General features: G+C 38.3%; 1 protein-coding gene across 1 annotated transcript; it reads right to left on the bottom strand.

Annotated features, from left to right (window-relative positions):
• Positions 1-205: 205 nt before the first annotated feature.
• CHRNB3 (cholinergic receptor nicotinic beta 3 subunit) lies at positions 206-13,521 on the bottom strand. Its single transcript, XM_053461686.1, has 6 exons — positions 13,359-13,521; positions 6,976-7,127; positions 3,482-3,526; positions 2,452-2,561; positions 884-1,763; positions 206-587 (listed from the first exon to the last, which is right to left on the bottom strand). Exons 1-6 carry the CDS (start codon positions 13,417-13,419, stop codon positions 450-452), a joined length of 1,386 nt encoding a protein of 461 aa, XP_053317661.1. The 5' UTR covers positions 13,420-13,521; the 3' UTR covers positions 206-449.
• Positions 13,522-15,110: the final 1,589 nt, after the last annotated feature.

The following is a 15,110-nucleotide window of genomic DNA, read 5'->3' as shown; positions in this document are numbered from 1 at the left end:
GCTTAACCAGAAAGGACCTAAACGCTCACTCAAAGCTGGTGTACCCCAAAAAAAACTTCTCCTGACATCTCTATGAGTTAGTTAATTAGTGTGAATTGGATTTTTCAGTGCTTTACAGGTATATACTGTATTGTATTGTGACCTTTTGCCCTAGTGGGGCTCAAGGGGAATCAACATAACGTAAAGAAACACAGAACAGTAAAAGTGAATAGAAGCACTTTTATTTACATTCATGGAAAAGAAAGTAGTAACTGTATAATACAATAGTATTGCTTCAGTGAAGTGCAGGATTTTTACATGTATAAAGCTACAGAATGTGTACATTTAATTGTTAGAAATCAAAATTGATGGGATGCTGTGGCATACTTGTATGGTGTACTACTTTGTCATGATATGTCTAAATTGTTTGCCTTTCATATGATCACTGGTTTGTGTGATTAAAGTTAGATTCAGACATTAGTGCTGTTTACCCACATTCTCAATGCCGGGGTAAATATTAAAACAGATCCTGTAATAGAAACAGAGAGGAACAGCCAAAGGAAGATGCGATCGAGTACTTGAGCTACAAATTTCCAGTCCAGCACAACCTGAAAATGAAAAAAATATAACTATTATACCAATACATGTCATGAAATGTTTTTGCTTTAGATATTAAAAAATCTTTTCATTTTGAACATTTGATTTCACTTATTCAATAATTAGATATTCAATGCCAGTTGAGGCAACCAACTGTGGCTGAAACCCATTAATGGCCTGTACAAGACCTGTGATCTGGGCAGGGACTGCTTGTTGTTGTAATTAATTGGACTGCCAGGAACACCTATTTTGCCCAAACAATACAGATTTAAATAATACAAGCACACACAATGGTGGTGTTACTCACTTGTCGAATAAAATGCTCCTTTTTCACATGAGTGGAAATATATTTAATAGAATCGGCAGCCTTTTCCAAGAAAGCAATCAATACTTTTTCTCCATCATTTGCCTGTATATGTTTCCTTTTGCTGGATGGCTTTGGTTTTGCAGATTGGACCGTTTCTGAATCCAAGAAGGAGAATTGATCAACTTGACCTTTCATGCATAGTAGTTTGGGGAGTTTTTGCAAAAACAGTGTTTTTACCCAGGGAGCCATCGGATGGTAGGTGGCAGAAGAACGATGGTGGACATTAATTACAAAGACTGTAACAATTATTGACAGGGTTACAAATATCATGATAAATAGTAGGTACTCTCCAATCAATGGAATTACTTTTGAAGAGGAAGGAATTATCTCTTCAATGACGAGTAGGAAAACTGTAAGTGAAACAAGTACAGACGTAGACAGTGAGAGTTTTTCTCCTTCATCAGATGGCAAGTAAAACACCAGAACAGTTAGAAATGAGAGTCCAAGGCAAGGAACTATTAGAAAAAGAGTATAAAATAAAGGAAGACGCCTCAAAACAAAAGAATACGTGATGTAGGGATATGAGTAAATCCCATCTTTTCTCATTCCTTTCAGACCTGTAGCATTTATGATGTCCCATTCACCATTGTCAAAGAAGTCCTTCCTGTCTACATTTGCATCCAGCAGAATCAAGTCCACCATATTCCCATCATATGTCCATGATCCAAATTTCATAGAGCAGTTTTGACGGTCAAACGGAAAATAGGTCACATCCATTGTGCAGGAACTTTTATAACTGGCTGGTGGTGTCCATATGACTGTTCCATCATATCTTATTATTGCTTTTGTCATAAGTGACCCTTCAAAACGTCCATCCGCACTTAAAAGGAGAAACATATGTATGATAAGGCATCAATTTCTTTGTCCCCATATCCATGTTTCTAGGTAACCCCAAAAACCTGGGTTAGCATATTAATTATAATAAAAACGTAATGCATTATTTTTTTATTTATGCAGTCTGGGAAATTAACACTTAATTTGCATTTACACCTAAAACATTTTCAGAAGTTGAATATAATAAACCCTAAGACTCATTAGCAAGGCTTCATTAAGTATATAACCGACTGAACCATAGTGTTTGAACTGAAAATAGATTTGCATTAAGGACCTATTTAATGACAACTTGGTCTAATGTGTGCATTTAGGAGTATCATTAGGAGTTTATTAATGAACAACTAAGTACTAAACTAAGTGTTGGATTTTTAAATGGCAAGTATTTTTTAATATTAAGTATTACATTTGAACCTTGGTTCAAAACATGTCACAGATGCTTATAATGGACATCTGGTATATTAATATTATATTCTAGAATTGACTATCCTATAGACAGACCCCATGTTTGGGGTCTGTTACCACAGTTTGTTTGTCTTAGCCCTGTTGGAGAATTTCCCCACTCTGAGAAGCTGTGCTAAAAGTTTTGGGGTCTTGGCTTACATTTCCAAGATTTTTTTTTTTCAAATATAACCCAGCTACAATAAATATGCTAAATACAGAGAGAAAAATCTTACTTTTCAAATAGAACAATATCCGGAAGCCATAAACTCTCTGATGGAACTCTAATGTAAGTAATTCCACCATAGTCCTTGGGGTTCCATTTTAGCTTCAGATCCATCCATTCCTATGGTATAAATGAAATACACTAAATAAGGCACATAAAACTGTTATCCATTTATTAAATTGTAGAGGCTTTCCTCTAGTTTAAAGCTTTCAATTGTAATACAAGCAAATACAACTATATTTGGTAGGAGCCTCAATATATCTAAATTTGACCTCTCTCTCTAATTAACAGATCATTTTTTACTCACAGGGTGTTTTTTGTGTGTATTACAGAGCGTATTAACAATGGGGCAACTGCCTAAGGGCCCCTGGTGTCAAAGGGTCCCCACTTGTTGCTTGCATTTACTATGCTAGGTGATGTGGGAGGTCAGGGGTATTTGCCGAGACACAGACTCCATTATGGGCATTAGTGATGGCAGAGTCAGCCTCCTACTTCCTGTCATGTGACAGGATCTGCCAGTAAGCTCTTTCTGTAGTCACATGTGTGACATCTGTCAGGATCCCCCAACCATCAACCTGCAGCTACAGGAGTACAGATACTCTGCAGGTAGGAAATGGGCTCTGTGTTTATGGCAGTAAGTGTCTATACAGGTATGTATATGTATTTATGTGGGGATATCTCTGTATGCATAGAATGTCGGGTGTTTTTCTTTGTTGTGTACTTTAGTGTACAGTAATTCCAATCATGTACCAGTGTAAAGGGCTGCCTAGATTGTTCTGGTCTTTGGGTACAAAATCGCTCTGGTACTTCTGGCCAGGAATGGGTTAAACAGCAAATAAACCCCTTGAACCATATCGGCATCTCTAATATATTAAGTCATAGCTACACTATCCACCCTTTAGCTACTTGTGTTAACAAGCAGTACCTAATAAAGTGGCCAGCGTTGTTTTATAAAAGGATGTCTTATGCATTGCACACACATGCAGGGCTTTGTTATCTTTCCAGAGAATACCCTTATAGCAATAGTGTTGTTATTTTACCTGTCGTAACCATACATTAGTAGTCATCAGTTGTTTCTTTTCATCCTGTCAAACACAAAAGGCAAGAAAAGTATTTCAGTGATATGACGTAAACCTGTTTTAATGCATTAGGTTCATTAGGACTTCTCGCCAGTCCTTCACTGTATTAAATGGCCGCAAAAGATGTAGCGTATCCAACATCTTTCTTGACAAAATAATCCTTCGTCTTATGGTGTTGTATGGCGTGACCAATCCGGTACTGACCATATAGGAACCTTCTTATAACACCAGATGATGATTCGAAATTTTTTAGATTAAAAAAAAGAAGGCACTAGAATGCCCCAAACGGCAGTTCAAGGGGGAAGCAGAAGGGTTTGGCCCCAAATATGATATTTTGTGTGTGGGGATCTCATGGGCTTCATAGTGTGTCCCTGAATGGCAGAAATAAAATGTGGTCACCCTAGACAGGGGCCCCTCAGTTTGAATATACCCCACACTTGCCCCTTAGTGTAAGCATGAGTGCATGTATGTTTTCATTTCTACCACCAAGGACCTTATCCTTTAAGTGTACTAAAAAGTCACGCAGACGAAGCAAACCTCTAATGATGAGGTTCTCAGTTGACTCAACAGTTCACCTGACATCACTAGCTGTATCAAACCTGTTCCATCTCTGTCCCTAAATGTTCCTATCCCATAAAATGTCACAGGATCTCAGTGTGTGAAAAAAAGATGAGAAACAAAGACATGGTAGTGATGCAAACTGATACAGATCTCTCCTCACCATGGGGCCCCATACGGCAATTGAGGCCCTAAGCTGCCTCTGAGTATAGTTAATATGGCTGGTGCCTTTATGTCTGTGCTTACATTACATGTGACCTATAGGATATGAGCAGGACCCTTTATTCGTGATAACAGGGGTTATATGGTTTCAATGATTTAGAGCTCTCTTGAATAAACTGTAGTTTTAGGAGTCTTAGTCCTCCCCCAATAAGCCCCATTTAATTCTATGAAGAATTATGCTGTCTTAAACATCTGCAAGTGAATAATATAGGAGCCAGAGCTGCACACTCAGCATCCTCTAAATAAATGACCTAGTTTACTCACTGTATCTGAGACAATTCCTTATCAGTGTCTGAATGCCAGTGATTGGGTTACAATATGTTTAGCTTTACATTTCATCTTGTGTCAAGAGAATACATGATCTGAATGTAAATAAATCTTATTTTCACTGCTGTGTCTCTAAGCCTAGTGGATCATCTATGTGCTATAATATAGTTTAAGGTTATCATTGCATGTAAAAAGCAGACCATTGGGCACATCGGGCACTCTATGGGAAGCAGATTAAAATGCCACAAGCGTTGATTGTTTGCCCAGGACTAGTGAAGGGGTTATCTGTATGTAGGTGTAATTCTTATCAACCACTAGGAGGTGCTAGAAAGTGGCAGCATGGCATTGGACATTGCACTCTACTATTATTATCACTATTACTATTGTTATTATCTTTTATTTATATAGCGCCAACAATTTACGCAGCGCTTCTTACAAAACCATCTGGCAATCTAAGACTATATTTTTTATTATAAAATCTGTTATTTTGTATCTTTAGGTATAAGTTGAGATGTTAACATTTAAAGCATATTTGCATTTTAATAAAAAATGCCCCAATGTCATATTTCCGCTTGAATTAGTGTTTACACCTCAAGACATAGTATTCAGGGTTATTTAATCACTGGAAACCAAAACTGTCGTATAGTAGCCTTAAGCTATATAGCTAAGATCCAAAAGCATACTCGTGGCATTAGAATCAGAAACTCATTCTGGAGACTTCTAGCTTTAATGACACAGTTAACAGGATTTGCAGGTGCATATACAGAGGGCAGCTAGCAGTGGTATTTGTGCAACGCGTGATTAATGTGATAGTGTGTATTTTTCTAATGGAAGTCTACATGCTTACCGAATGTCAGCATATTTGTTTAACCCTGTCACTGTTGGAATAAATTAATGTAGTAGTATATGATCAAGAATGCAGGGCGTCTTCAGATCACTATATGCTATAGTGGCCTGTTTTAAGCCTTTTTGTGTACAATATTTCCCTTCAGAGCTTTTTTTTGTCTATTGCATTTTGCAATTATTGTTCCCTCTAACTTTCTTTCTTCAACTCCCTTTTCAATTGCTATTTTTAACTCTTGTTAATCATTGATTTCCCCTTAACCTCTCTTGCTGACTTTTCCTCCAATCTCTATGTGCAGAATAGGAAATATTTTGTATATTATATAGGCCCTTTTAGTCTCTTAAAGTATTATCCTTGAAATTGAAGGGAATTCTATTCATGTAAGTTTTTTGGCAGCTTTACTATTATGTCATTTAAGGAGAAACATGTCCCCAGCGGACACGACAGATAATGTTTTGGGAACATTTGCAGAAAAGAGTGCTGGAGTTTATCGTGTCAAGCAAGATATAAGGAGTGCGGCACTAAGGCTGAGGTCGAATTGGGCCACTGTGTTAACGACTGGTGGTTTACAACGGGTTAACGGTCAGCATCCTGAACTGAGTTTGGTTGGTGGGCCCGACAACCCTGAAACTGCCGGGAAAAGTCTGTTAATATAATGTTGATGTTTAAACAAGTAAAAAAGTGTTTTACATTTATAAATATGTTTACTAAAGAAAATGTTGCGGTATTTGGTAAATAAATGCCGCGGCCAATTCAAAATCCAATTTGGTCTGTTGTGTCTTTCTCATTTTATTGGTCAATATGGCAGTGCAGGGGTCATGGATATCATTATAGGCACCTAGGAGATGATGCAGAAAAACAAAAACTGTCTGTGCTTCTCACCCTAATAAAGTTGGCAACAAATATAACGATAATATAAATGAGAGGTTTTGGTTATATGAATTGGCCAAAGCATAATTAAGCTCACCCGCCATGGCAAGGCACACTCTCAATAGGTTGAGATCCTACTCTCACCTCCTACATAGTGGGCACACAAAGCAGTTTATACTGCTACCAAAACCTTATTAATGTGTTGGGGGAGGTGCAATTAAACCTCCTCCCAATTAACCGCTGGACAGCAAGCTGCAACCAGACTGATGAGGAGCCAACAACCTCAAATATGTGCAAACAGGGAAAAGAAAAAATGTCGGTGCGCTAAGCTAGTTCCAGGCTCAAATAATATGGTAGGCCTCATTTTACACATTTGTATTATTTGAGCCTGGAACTAGCTTAACGCACCAACATTTTTCTTTTACCTAGGAGATGATAATCTAAAACTAGAATGTGATCCCTTTTGGTGGATCACCATACCGCTGAGATCTTCAATGGTTAGGAGATTCAATAAACATTGGGCCACTAAAAATTCCACATTCTTGTATCGGCTGACTATCTTCTCTCGACCCAATTTTACGATGTTTAAGTTACTCAGGTTGATATTTTATTGCTCTAATGTCACATTTTCATCCACCAAAAGCATCCTACTGAAAGTTCAAACAAGACACAAAAATGTAGCCCCTTTTCTTACCACATCCACAAGCTGTGATATTTTTAAGCCAAAACTGACTTTAATTGTGTGGTTGGGATTTTGCACTGGTCTCACCCATTTTTGATAGCCGATAAAGAGGTTGCGTAGCAGGCTGTCCTCTATTTCAGCCAAAGGATGAAACTTTGAATAGGCTAAATGTATATAGGAGAAAAAATGAGAGAGGAAAACAATTAAATTCATCATAGAATACCTGTACAGGTAATTTAAACCATTACATTTATCTTTATGCATTTGTTTAATCTATTGTCTGGTATTTGCTTGCTGAAGAATATTTTTTGATAATTCTAAAACTAGCAATACAGTTAATCAACAAAATAGTAAAATCAGCATGTCATTTTTTTCCTCTCATTTCAGTCAAATGAACTAGGTTTCATTTTGAAGGTATTTCACCCAGACTGATCTGGGTGGATTAGACATTGGGGAACCCTTTGAATTACAATAGAAATTATATTTGCAAAGAGCTTCTGGTCAACTTTTAAAATCGATATGGGATGATATTCCTGACACTGTAGGTGGTCTCTCATGCCTAGCATATCAGAGGAGACTCTGGTGCAAGATAAGACACTGAGTACCACAAGAGAAAGCCCCTTGGTCACAGAACACTTCTTTGCCATCCAACCAGTTTCCCTCGGTTTAAGCCTTTTGGGTTTGAGCAGCTGTGGTACTTTCTGATGATCCTAGGAGACCGGGGACAAATTCTAAGGGTGCACATGCAGGGTAGTCAAAATAAGCCGTAGTCAGGAAGCTGGAGTTCAGGGAAATCCATATTAGAGCCATGGCCAGGTAGCCGGAGTTCAGCATAGTCGTATAATATAGCAGAGATCAGGAAGCCAGAGAACAGAATAGTTGGAGTCATCCCAGGTCAAACACAGGATCAATACTTCAACAAGCTAGGATAGGATGGGCAATGATTAGTAAGTCTATGAGGCTCTTATAGGGCACAGGAGGAGAAAGGACCCAAAATTCAAATGCGTGTGAGGCAGCAGCTGGCCACTGTAGTTTCAGGGAACCAGATCCGGAGAAGAGCGATATACATTGGAGGATGATGCTGTGGAAGGATCCGCCAGACGGTGTGGAACACATGATGGTGGTTGACTCTGACATCGTGGCCCCCGGTAGGAGGCCAGCCCAGCAGTTAGGTGACAGGATCCTTGCCATCTTTCATAAGGCTCATAAACATCTGATTTTGAACTGAAATATACCATCTGTTGAATGTCTTTAAAAAAGACATAAATAAATAAAAGAGGAGCAAATCCTCTCAAGGCCCTGTCTCCCTATCTGCATTGATTTTATGGCAAGTAATACCAAACAAAAGTCCCTTTATTGGTGCATCTAGTGAAGCTGCCTGGTTGGAGTCAAGGAAGCACCTTACATATTTCTCCAAATGTGTTGACTGGTAAGCCCTCATGCATCCTGGTCTGGTGAACCCTTATCAACCTATAAAGCATGGTGTAGTAATCACAAAAGGCATGTGGTATTTTATCTGGCACATTTACGGTCAGACCATTTGAGGTCTATCTTGGGTAAAGCGGTTTACATGGATAGTTCTTTCACATATGTTGCCATGCTCATAGAAAACCTGTGTACATCAAAAATGATCTATGTGTAATTTTATTAATGTGTTCCGAGGGGATATGCCATAAGGACAACAGTTGTGTTTATATTATTGTTTTTCGTGTGCTGGTTTATTCTTGAGACACATTTTGTAAGCACTTACAATATGCTTCCCATTTTTTCTAAGATCGGGTGGATCTAAGGTGGATTTTATCAAAAATAGCTGGAGACAATGTCCTTTCATAGAATGTCTGTTAGTAACACCTCATTGAGTCACCAAGAAATTTTAGTGGGACTAAATACTTCCGCTCTCAGCATCAAGGAGTACATGATCCGATCAGCCCTCTGAACCAGTTGCCACCTTCAAGATGAACCCAAGATGGTAATATAGAACTTATCTACACCTAAATTAGCTTGTTGGCTCATTCCCAAACCATGGCCATTAATATGGAATTGGTTCCCCTTTTGCCACAGCCTCCACTCTTCTGGGAAGACTTTCTACAAACTTTTGGAGTGTGTTTGTGAGAATTTGTGCCCATTCAGCTAAAGGATCATTTGTGAGTTCAGGCACTGATGTTGGACAAGAAGGCCTGGCTTATAATTGGCATCCCAATTCATCCCAAGGGTGTTCAATGTGCAGGCCACTCGGGTTCCTCCACACCAAACTGTTTAAACAATGTCTTTATTGACCTTGCTTTGTGCATAGGGGCACAGTCATTCTGAAACAGGAAGGGGAAGCGGAAGCAGACAACTAATTAAAATGTATTTGTATGTTGTAGCATTAACATTACCCTTCACTGGAACTAAGGGGTCTAGCCCAAACAATGAAAGACTCAGATCATTATCCGCCAAACCCAGATTTGTCCATCAGACTTGCAGTGCAATTCATTACTCCGGAGAACAAATTTCCATTGCTCCAGATCCCAGTGGCAGCATGCTTTATACCACTCCACACTTGGCATTGTGAATAGTGATTTTCGGTTTGTGTGCCGCTGCTTGGCTATGGAAAACAATTACATGACGCTCCTGTTGCACAATGCTTGTGCTGATGCTGCTTCCAGAGGCAATTTGGAATTCTGTAGTGAGTGATGCTACAGAGGACAGGCAAATGTTATGAGCTATGCACTTCAGCACTCAGCAGTTTTGTGAGTGTGTGTGATCTACCGCTTTGTGGGTGAGCTGTTCCTGCTCCTTGACGCTTTCACTTTACAATACTAGCACTTACAGTGGACTGGTGGCAGATCAGGGCAGACATTTCACAACTTAACTTGTGGCACAGGTGGCATCCTATACAGTGCTACGTTTGAAGCCACTTCAGCACCATCTGTTATCCCGCCAATGTTTGTCTATGGAGATGTGCTTGATTTTATATACCTGCTAGCAATAGGTGTGGGGCTAAAACACCTAAACTCAACAATTCAGGGGGTTGTCCCCATACCTTTAGTCATATAGTCAGTCTATTTCACTAGATAAAATGCTACAAAACAGAAAAATACAAGCTTAGCTTATAGGGTCGGCCAGACTTAAATTGAGTTTTAAATATAGGAGACTTTTTTTTTGCGGTTTGCTTATGTTATGAGTACATACTTACATTGTTATTACTTCAACCTATGATGTTTGCGTGACAATAAGCTTCTCATCAGCAGATGCAGAATCATTTTGTATGTAATACTTTGCAACGTGCTCTTTAAGATGACACTGCTGAAGTATGTCCAAAGCTGACTGCCAATTACTTATTCATGTTGCTGACTACTAGATGAAAGCAGCCTGAATCTGAAGGGCAGTCAACCTTAGACTTTTTGCTCTTGAAGTTAATTGAGATGCTGGAGCACCGAACGATTTGAAAAACCCATAATAATTTAATATTTTGGAATACGATTTGGATTTAACCAAATACTTGGATTTCATTTAATGTTTTTCTGCTAAAACATCATCCGATGGATATTCAGCAAATGAAAGCCCTTCTTTGACAATACAACAACTCCTTAGGGTCTCTCTTATGTAGGGGGAAACGAAAGCTCCTGGCCAGGTCCCTGTACTTAGGAGGGCCTCATACTGAGATCATATAGCAGGGCTGATTTTCTAAATTAGAATATTAGGTGCATCACTCAATGTTGGGAAGGCTTGAGTTCCCTGGTTGATCAATGATGTCTCTAGTACACAAGGTCTAATACGTTCTGAACAGAACTCGTGAATCTCTAACTGGGAAAGAAAGTGTTATGACCTTCAACTGCAGCCTTTGCCAGTACTAATTACATGTCATTGAACTTAGTATGATGCAGTCAAATGACATCTTTCTTCCTCCTTATCTTAATCTTATTGGACATTGAAGACATTTTAATCAATAAATCCAAAAGACAGGAGATCTACCACTGATCATCAAGTATTTAGCCTGCATTAAAATGCTACACCTAAACAGAAGTAGGTTTGTCTTTACTTAAGACTAGTTTGAAGCTCACCACATTTACATTTTAAAATGTTAGAAGTCCATTTATTTGAATATTTGGGTTTCCTGATATTATCTTTCTGCAGTTTACTGTTTGATATAACATAATGCCAGTATAAGCGGAGCCTTATCCATTCATGTATTAATTCAACAGCATGAGAAAATATTATTTTCCAAATGATTCCACTCATGAGGACAGTTTAGGTCTAAAACTGTGCAAAAGACCCAATAGCGCCAGCGAATCATTTCAATCATATTTCAAGTCCATTAAGCATGTCTCTATACACAGGGAGCAAGAGATCCACGTTAAAATATCCATCGCTCTTAGATGCGCTCCTAATATTTAGTAAGCAAATTAAGGTGTATGATCTTCTGAAGATGAGAGAATCTCAATATCTGGGCTTAAAACCTGTTTGCCATCTTTGTTGTTGAGAGAGCACTTCTCACTTATCGGTTTTTGCTGTCAAAGGCTCTTCAGAACAAAGGTTAATCCAGACATGTCCTCTTTCCCTGTGCCTAGAGGAACACTGTCTTGTAAAATATGGGGTTGTAATTATTATTACACATATCCAGAGTAACACTGTGGTGTTTTAGATCTGTGCTGTCTGTAAAGGCGCGATCGGTGTAATATATTAATGGTTGGATATATTACCTTTGCAATGGCACTGGCATACTTGAGAGGCAAACATCTACTAGGGAAACCTAGTCAGATAGGTTATATTTCATGACAACTGACACTATGTAAATATTGGACACTTCAAAACACTGGTAAAGATTACCTGCGAAGGTAAAAGTGCATTTATACCCGAGCCCTTTAATCACCGGTGCACTTAAAATTTTACACTTAAAAGGTAATCTGTTGCAACGCAGATTTAAATTCTTATCCAAGATTACGTTCTTTGACTTACTAGAATAAAAGCATGTTATCCTTAGCACCATTGCAATCAGCTGTAAACCTACATATAAAGCGATATGAATAAAGAGCAATTCTGTGCAAAAAGGTATAGGTGGCCTGATAACTACTAACATTTATAGGCTGCTATGGTGACTACCCGTTCTCCATGCAATGTCATTTTTTTACATGTAGAATGGAAATATAAGCATAGACCACATACGGTATGCATCGTGGAGGGCTCGGTTGCACACTCGTTGAGTGCTAGGCTTCCTTTGGAGGTTTTTTTGGGGTGACAGCCAGTATATCCTGGATCCAGGTACCCCAGGCACCTGCCTGATTCACCTGGCACTGGTTACTTTGAACAATTGGTTCTATGTATTGTTTTTTTTTAGATAAACCTGAAGTAAGTGAAGTTAACTTGCGTTCGATTCTCTGTCTGTGCATGGTGTTTATTGACTGTACGAGTCATACTCGCTTTCCTACTGAAGCAGCCACTTGTGCAAGGTCACAATGACATGAGTACCAAAAAGTATTTCCTCGCTCACACACACAAATCATGCAACCATATTTACTGGACTATAAACTGCCCACTTCCCAGTTCCCAATAAGGGCCCCAGTGGCTATGCAAAGGTTAATTTATATGCAAATTATCTGCCTATCAATTAAGATGCATTGTGCTGAGTAAAGCACATTACGCTATTTATATTCAATTTGTGCCTGAACCATTTTCCTATAGTTTTGAATTATTATTTTTTGTTGAATTGATCTGCATGTCACTATGGGCTTGAAGCAGTTAAATTTATAGTCAGGGTCAATGGCTTTAAGTCATTTTAATTTAAATCACAGCTATGGAGCAATGAAGCGGTTACATTTATAGTCGGGGTCATTGCCTTTAAATCCTTTTAATGAATCGCACTGCTATGTATAGAACATTAGTATAAAGGGGGCACTAGCTTAATATTTTAAGGCTGATGCTCTCCTGTAGACTGTCAAAGTCTCCTTTTTAAAATAACAAAACTCAACAATAAACACAATTTGGCAACAATACAGTGTTGTCGATCCAAATGACAGACTGATAACCCTCTCGATGTGCACTAAGCAAATCCTTAAATTAAACTCAGCCATGGAAAAAAAAAGAAACAGTTTATTCTGGTACATTAATTATCCTTTTAATCCATTTATCCCTTGAATAAATGACACTTAAATGTGACATACCTTCCTATCGCTAACGTGATAAATAATTTATTTCAGCTTCAATTACATTCCTTTTTTTTTTAATCCGCTTATGTTCATTACATTTTTTTTCAAATGCTTGCAATCCCTTGTATATGAATAATGCATTTATCCATTTGATTGCTAAAGGGCTAAGCTAATCATAGCTAAAACAACTGGTGTCCAGTGGGTTAAAGCGACAACTGGAGTTACTTCATTTGATGTATATTACATTAAAGTATAAATTGGACTTACCAGAGTTGACGAGACAGACAGTAACAAAGATGGTAATATAGTAATGGGCACACAAGATCATGTTTTCACAGTGGTCCTCTTCTATCACTGTCGGTGATACGCTGTCATAGAGCGGTTTATTAGAACATAGTGAATCGATGCTGCAAAATCCACAGAAAGGGGTTCCTTGCTATTTGTTCCATCAGTAGGAAAATCATCGAAGCGTACTTTAGTGTTTCAGCTGCCTCCGATCTTTAAGCCTATATCCTACTTCTAAGCCCTGCCCTGTTTAACCCATACCAATCCAAACCATCCTATAAAACAATATATTAGGACAAAGTGCGAATAAAAATTAGGCAAGAATAATCCAGGGATGATGAGGCTATAATAGATACTTATTAAGTCATAGCATATGTATTTATTTTTCTATTTTTATTGAGACTTTAACGCCTTGGTGAAAAGACCCTGGAAATATATGTATTTATTTGTCTTGAATAAAAAAATACCAAATATTCTAATATAAATGCCTGTACAGTATATTTCTTTAAAGCAGGATTCTTGTAATTTTATATATTAAAGCACCCTGTCTAAAAGCGATACCATAACGATCTCTGTAAAATGAAATGAAAATGAAAATCTTCTATACCACCACTTTGAAAGAATAAACATTGGTGTTTATCTATGACTTCTCATAGAACCAGAGCTTCTGTCCTACTGGTGACAAGTTGGAAACTTTCTAAGAGGAAACAATGTCGGCCGAGTTGGAGTGGGCAACTAGACTGTTAGCTCTACTGAATGTGATCTTTCCTGAATAAAACCACAATGTATCACAATATATACTAGACTTGGGCGCCGACCAACTCTTCATGTTCGTCTTTGTGTTTCGTGGGGAAAAAATCTTCATATTCCACGAATATTTGCCCGTTCCTGTGTTAGTTTTTTGCCGTTTTATCTTTTAAGGGGTTAATACGGGGTACGCATCATGCAGCAGCTTTGGTGCCAGGATTTTAAAGGTCCGTACAAGCAACTCTATTGGTCGCAGGCAGGGGCCTCATCTGCCATCAACCAATGGTGAGCAAATGGTCCACATCTGGACTACTCTGTGCTAGCAAGTTGGCAGCCATAACTCTTCAAATTAGAGCAGTGTAAGGAGCAAATGCCCCCGGCTGCCAGCCTTGCCAGTCCTCCTGTGACATATTTTGACAGTTGGTTACCAAAGAGGGATATAACGGGTACTGAATTGCACACAAGGTACTCAGCAATTGGGCAGATCAAACTGTGTGTGTACAATACATGGATGCCAGTATCTATGGAACACAAATACAGGTTATTGAACACTGTTAATAATACTGAATATACTGTACTGAAAAATCAGGTTCAAGTACAGATCATGTCTGCATATATGTCTTACAGACTTTTTTCCTTTTTATTTTTGCTTAGAAAAAGATTATTACAGCTGCAACCCGCTGTGGCAGTTAATATTTGGTGAGAAATTGCAGCCTTTGAAATGTAAATATTTAATAATAGAGGTCAAGACACATTGGTTAAGCATTTTCTTGCTCTAAGATATGATTATCTTTTTTTATCAGTTTTAGGTTTGTAAGAGATATGATACATAAAAAGGCTGATTTCACGTCTAATCTCTTTAGTTTACCCTGACCGATGATGTGCAGTTGTGCACCGAGCATATGGTTCACAATTGCAAGCTTAAATAATACTAACATCAATACATAATATTTTAATGCAAACAATCCTATCAATAATTTCATTTCT

Source organism: Spea bombifrons, chromosome 1 (assembly GCF_027358695.1).
Source record: "Spea bombifrons isolate aSpeBom1 chromosome 1, aSpeBom1.2.pri, whole genome shotgun sequence".
Taxonomy (NCBI): domain Eukaryota; kingdom Metazoa; phylum Chordata; class Amphibia; order Anura; family Pelobatidae; genus Spea; species Spea bombifrons.
Note: the sequence above shows the minus strand (reverse complement) of the source record. Positions and strands in the feature narration are given on the sequence as shown.

Bases quoted from the DNA above. Each gene is read 5' to 3' on its own strand.
- CHRNB3 (XM_053461686.1), bottom strand. From the start codon at position 13,419: ATGATCTTGTGTGCCCATTACTATATTACCATCTTTGTTACTGTCTGT. The intron at 7,128-13,358 runs GTAAGTCCAATT...ATATACATTTAG, and splicing joins TGTCTGTCTCGTCAACTCTG to CCTATTCAAAGTTTCATCCT. The intron at 1,764-2,451 runs GTAAGATTTTTC...TCTCCTTTTAAG, and splicing joins GATATTGTTCTATTTGAAAA to TGCGGATGGACGTTTTGAAG.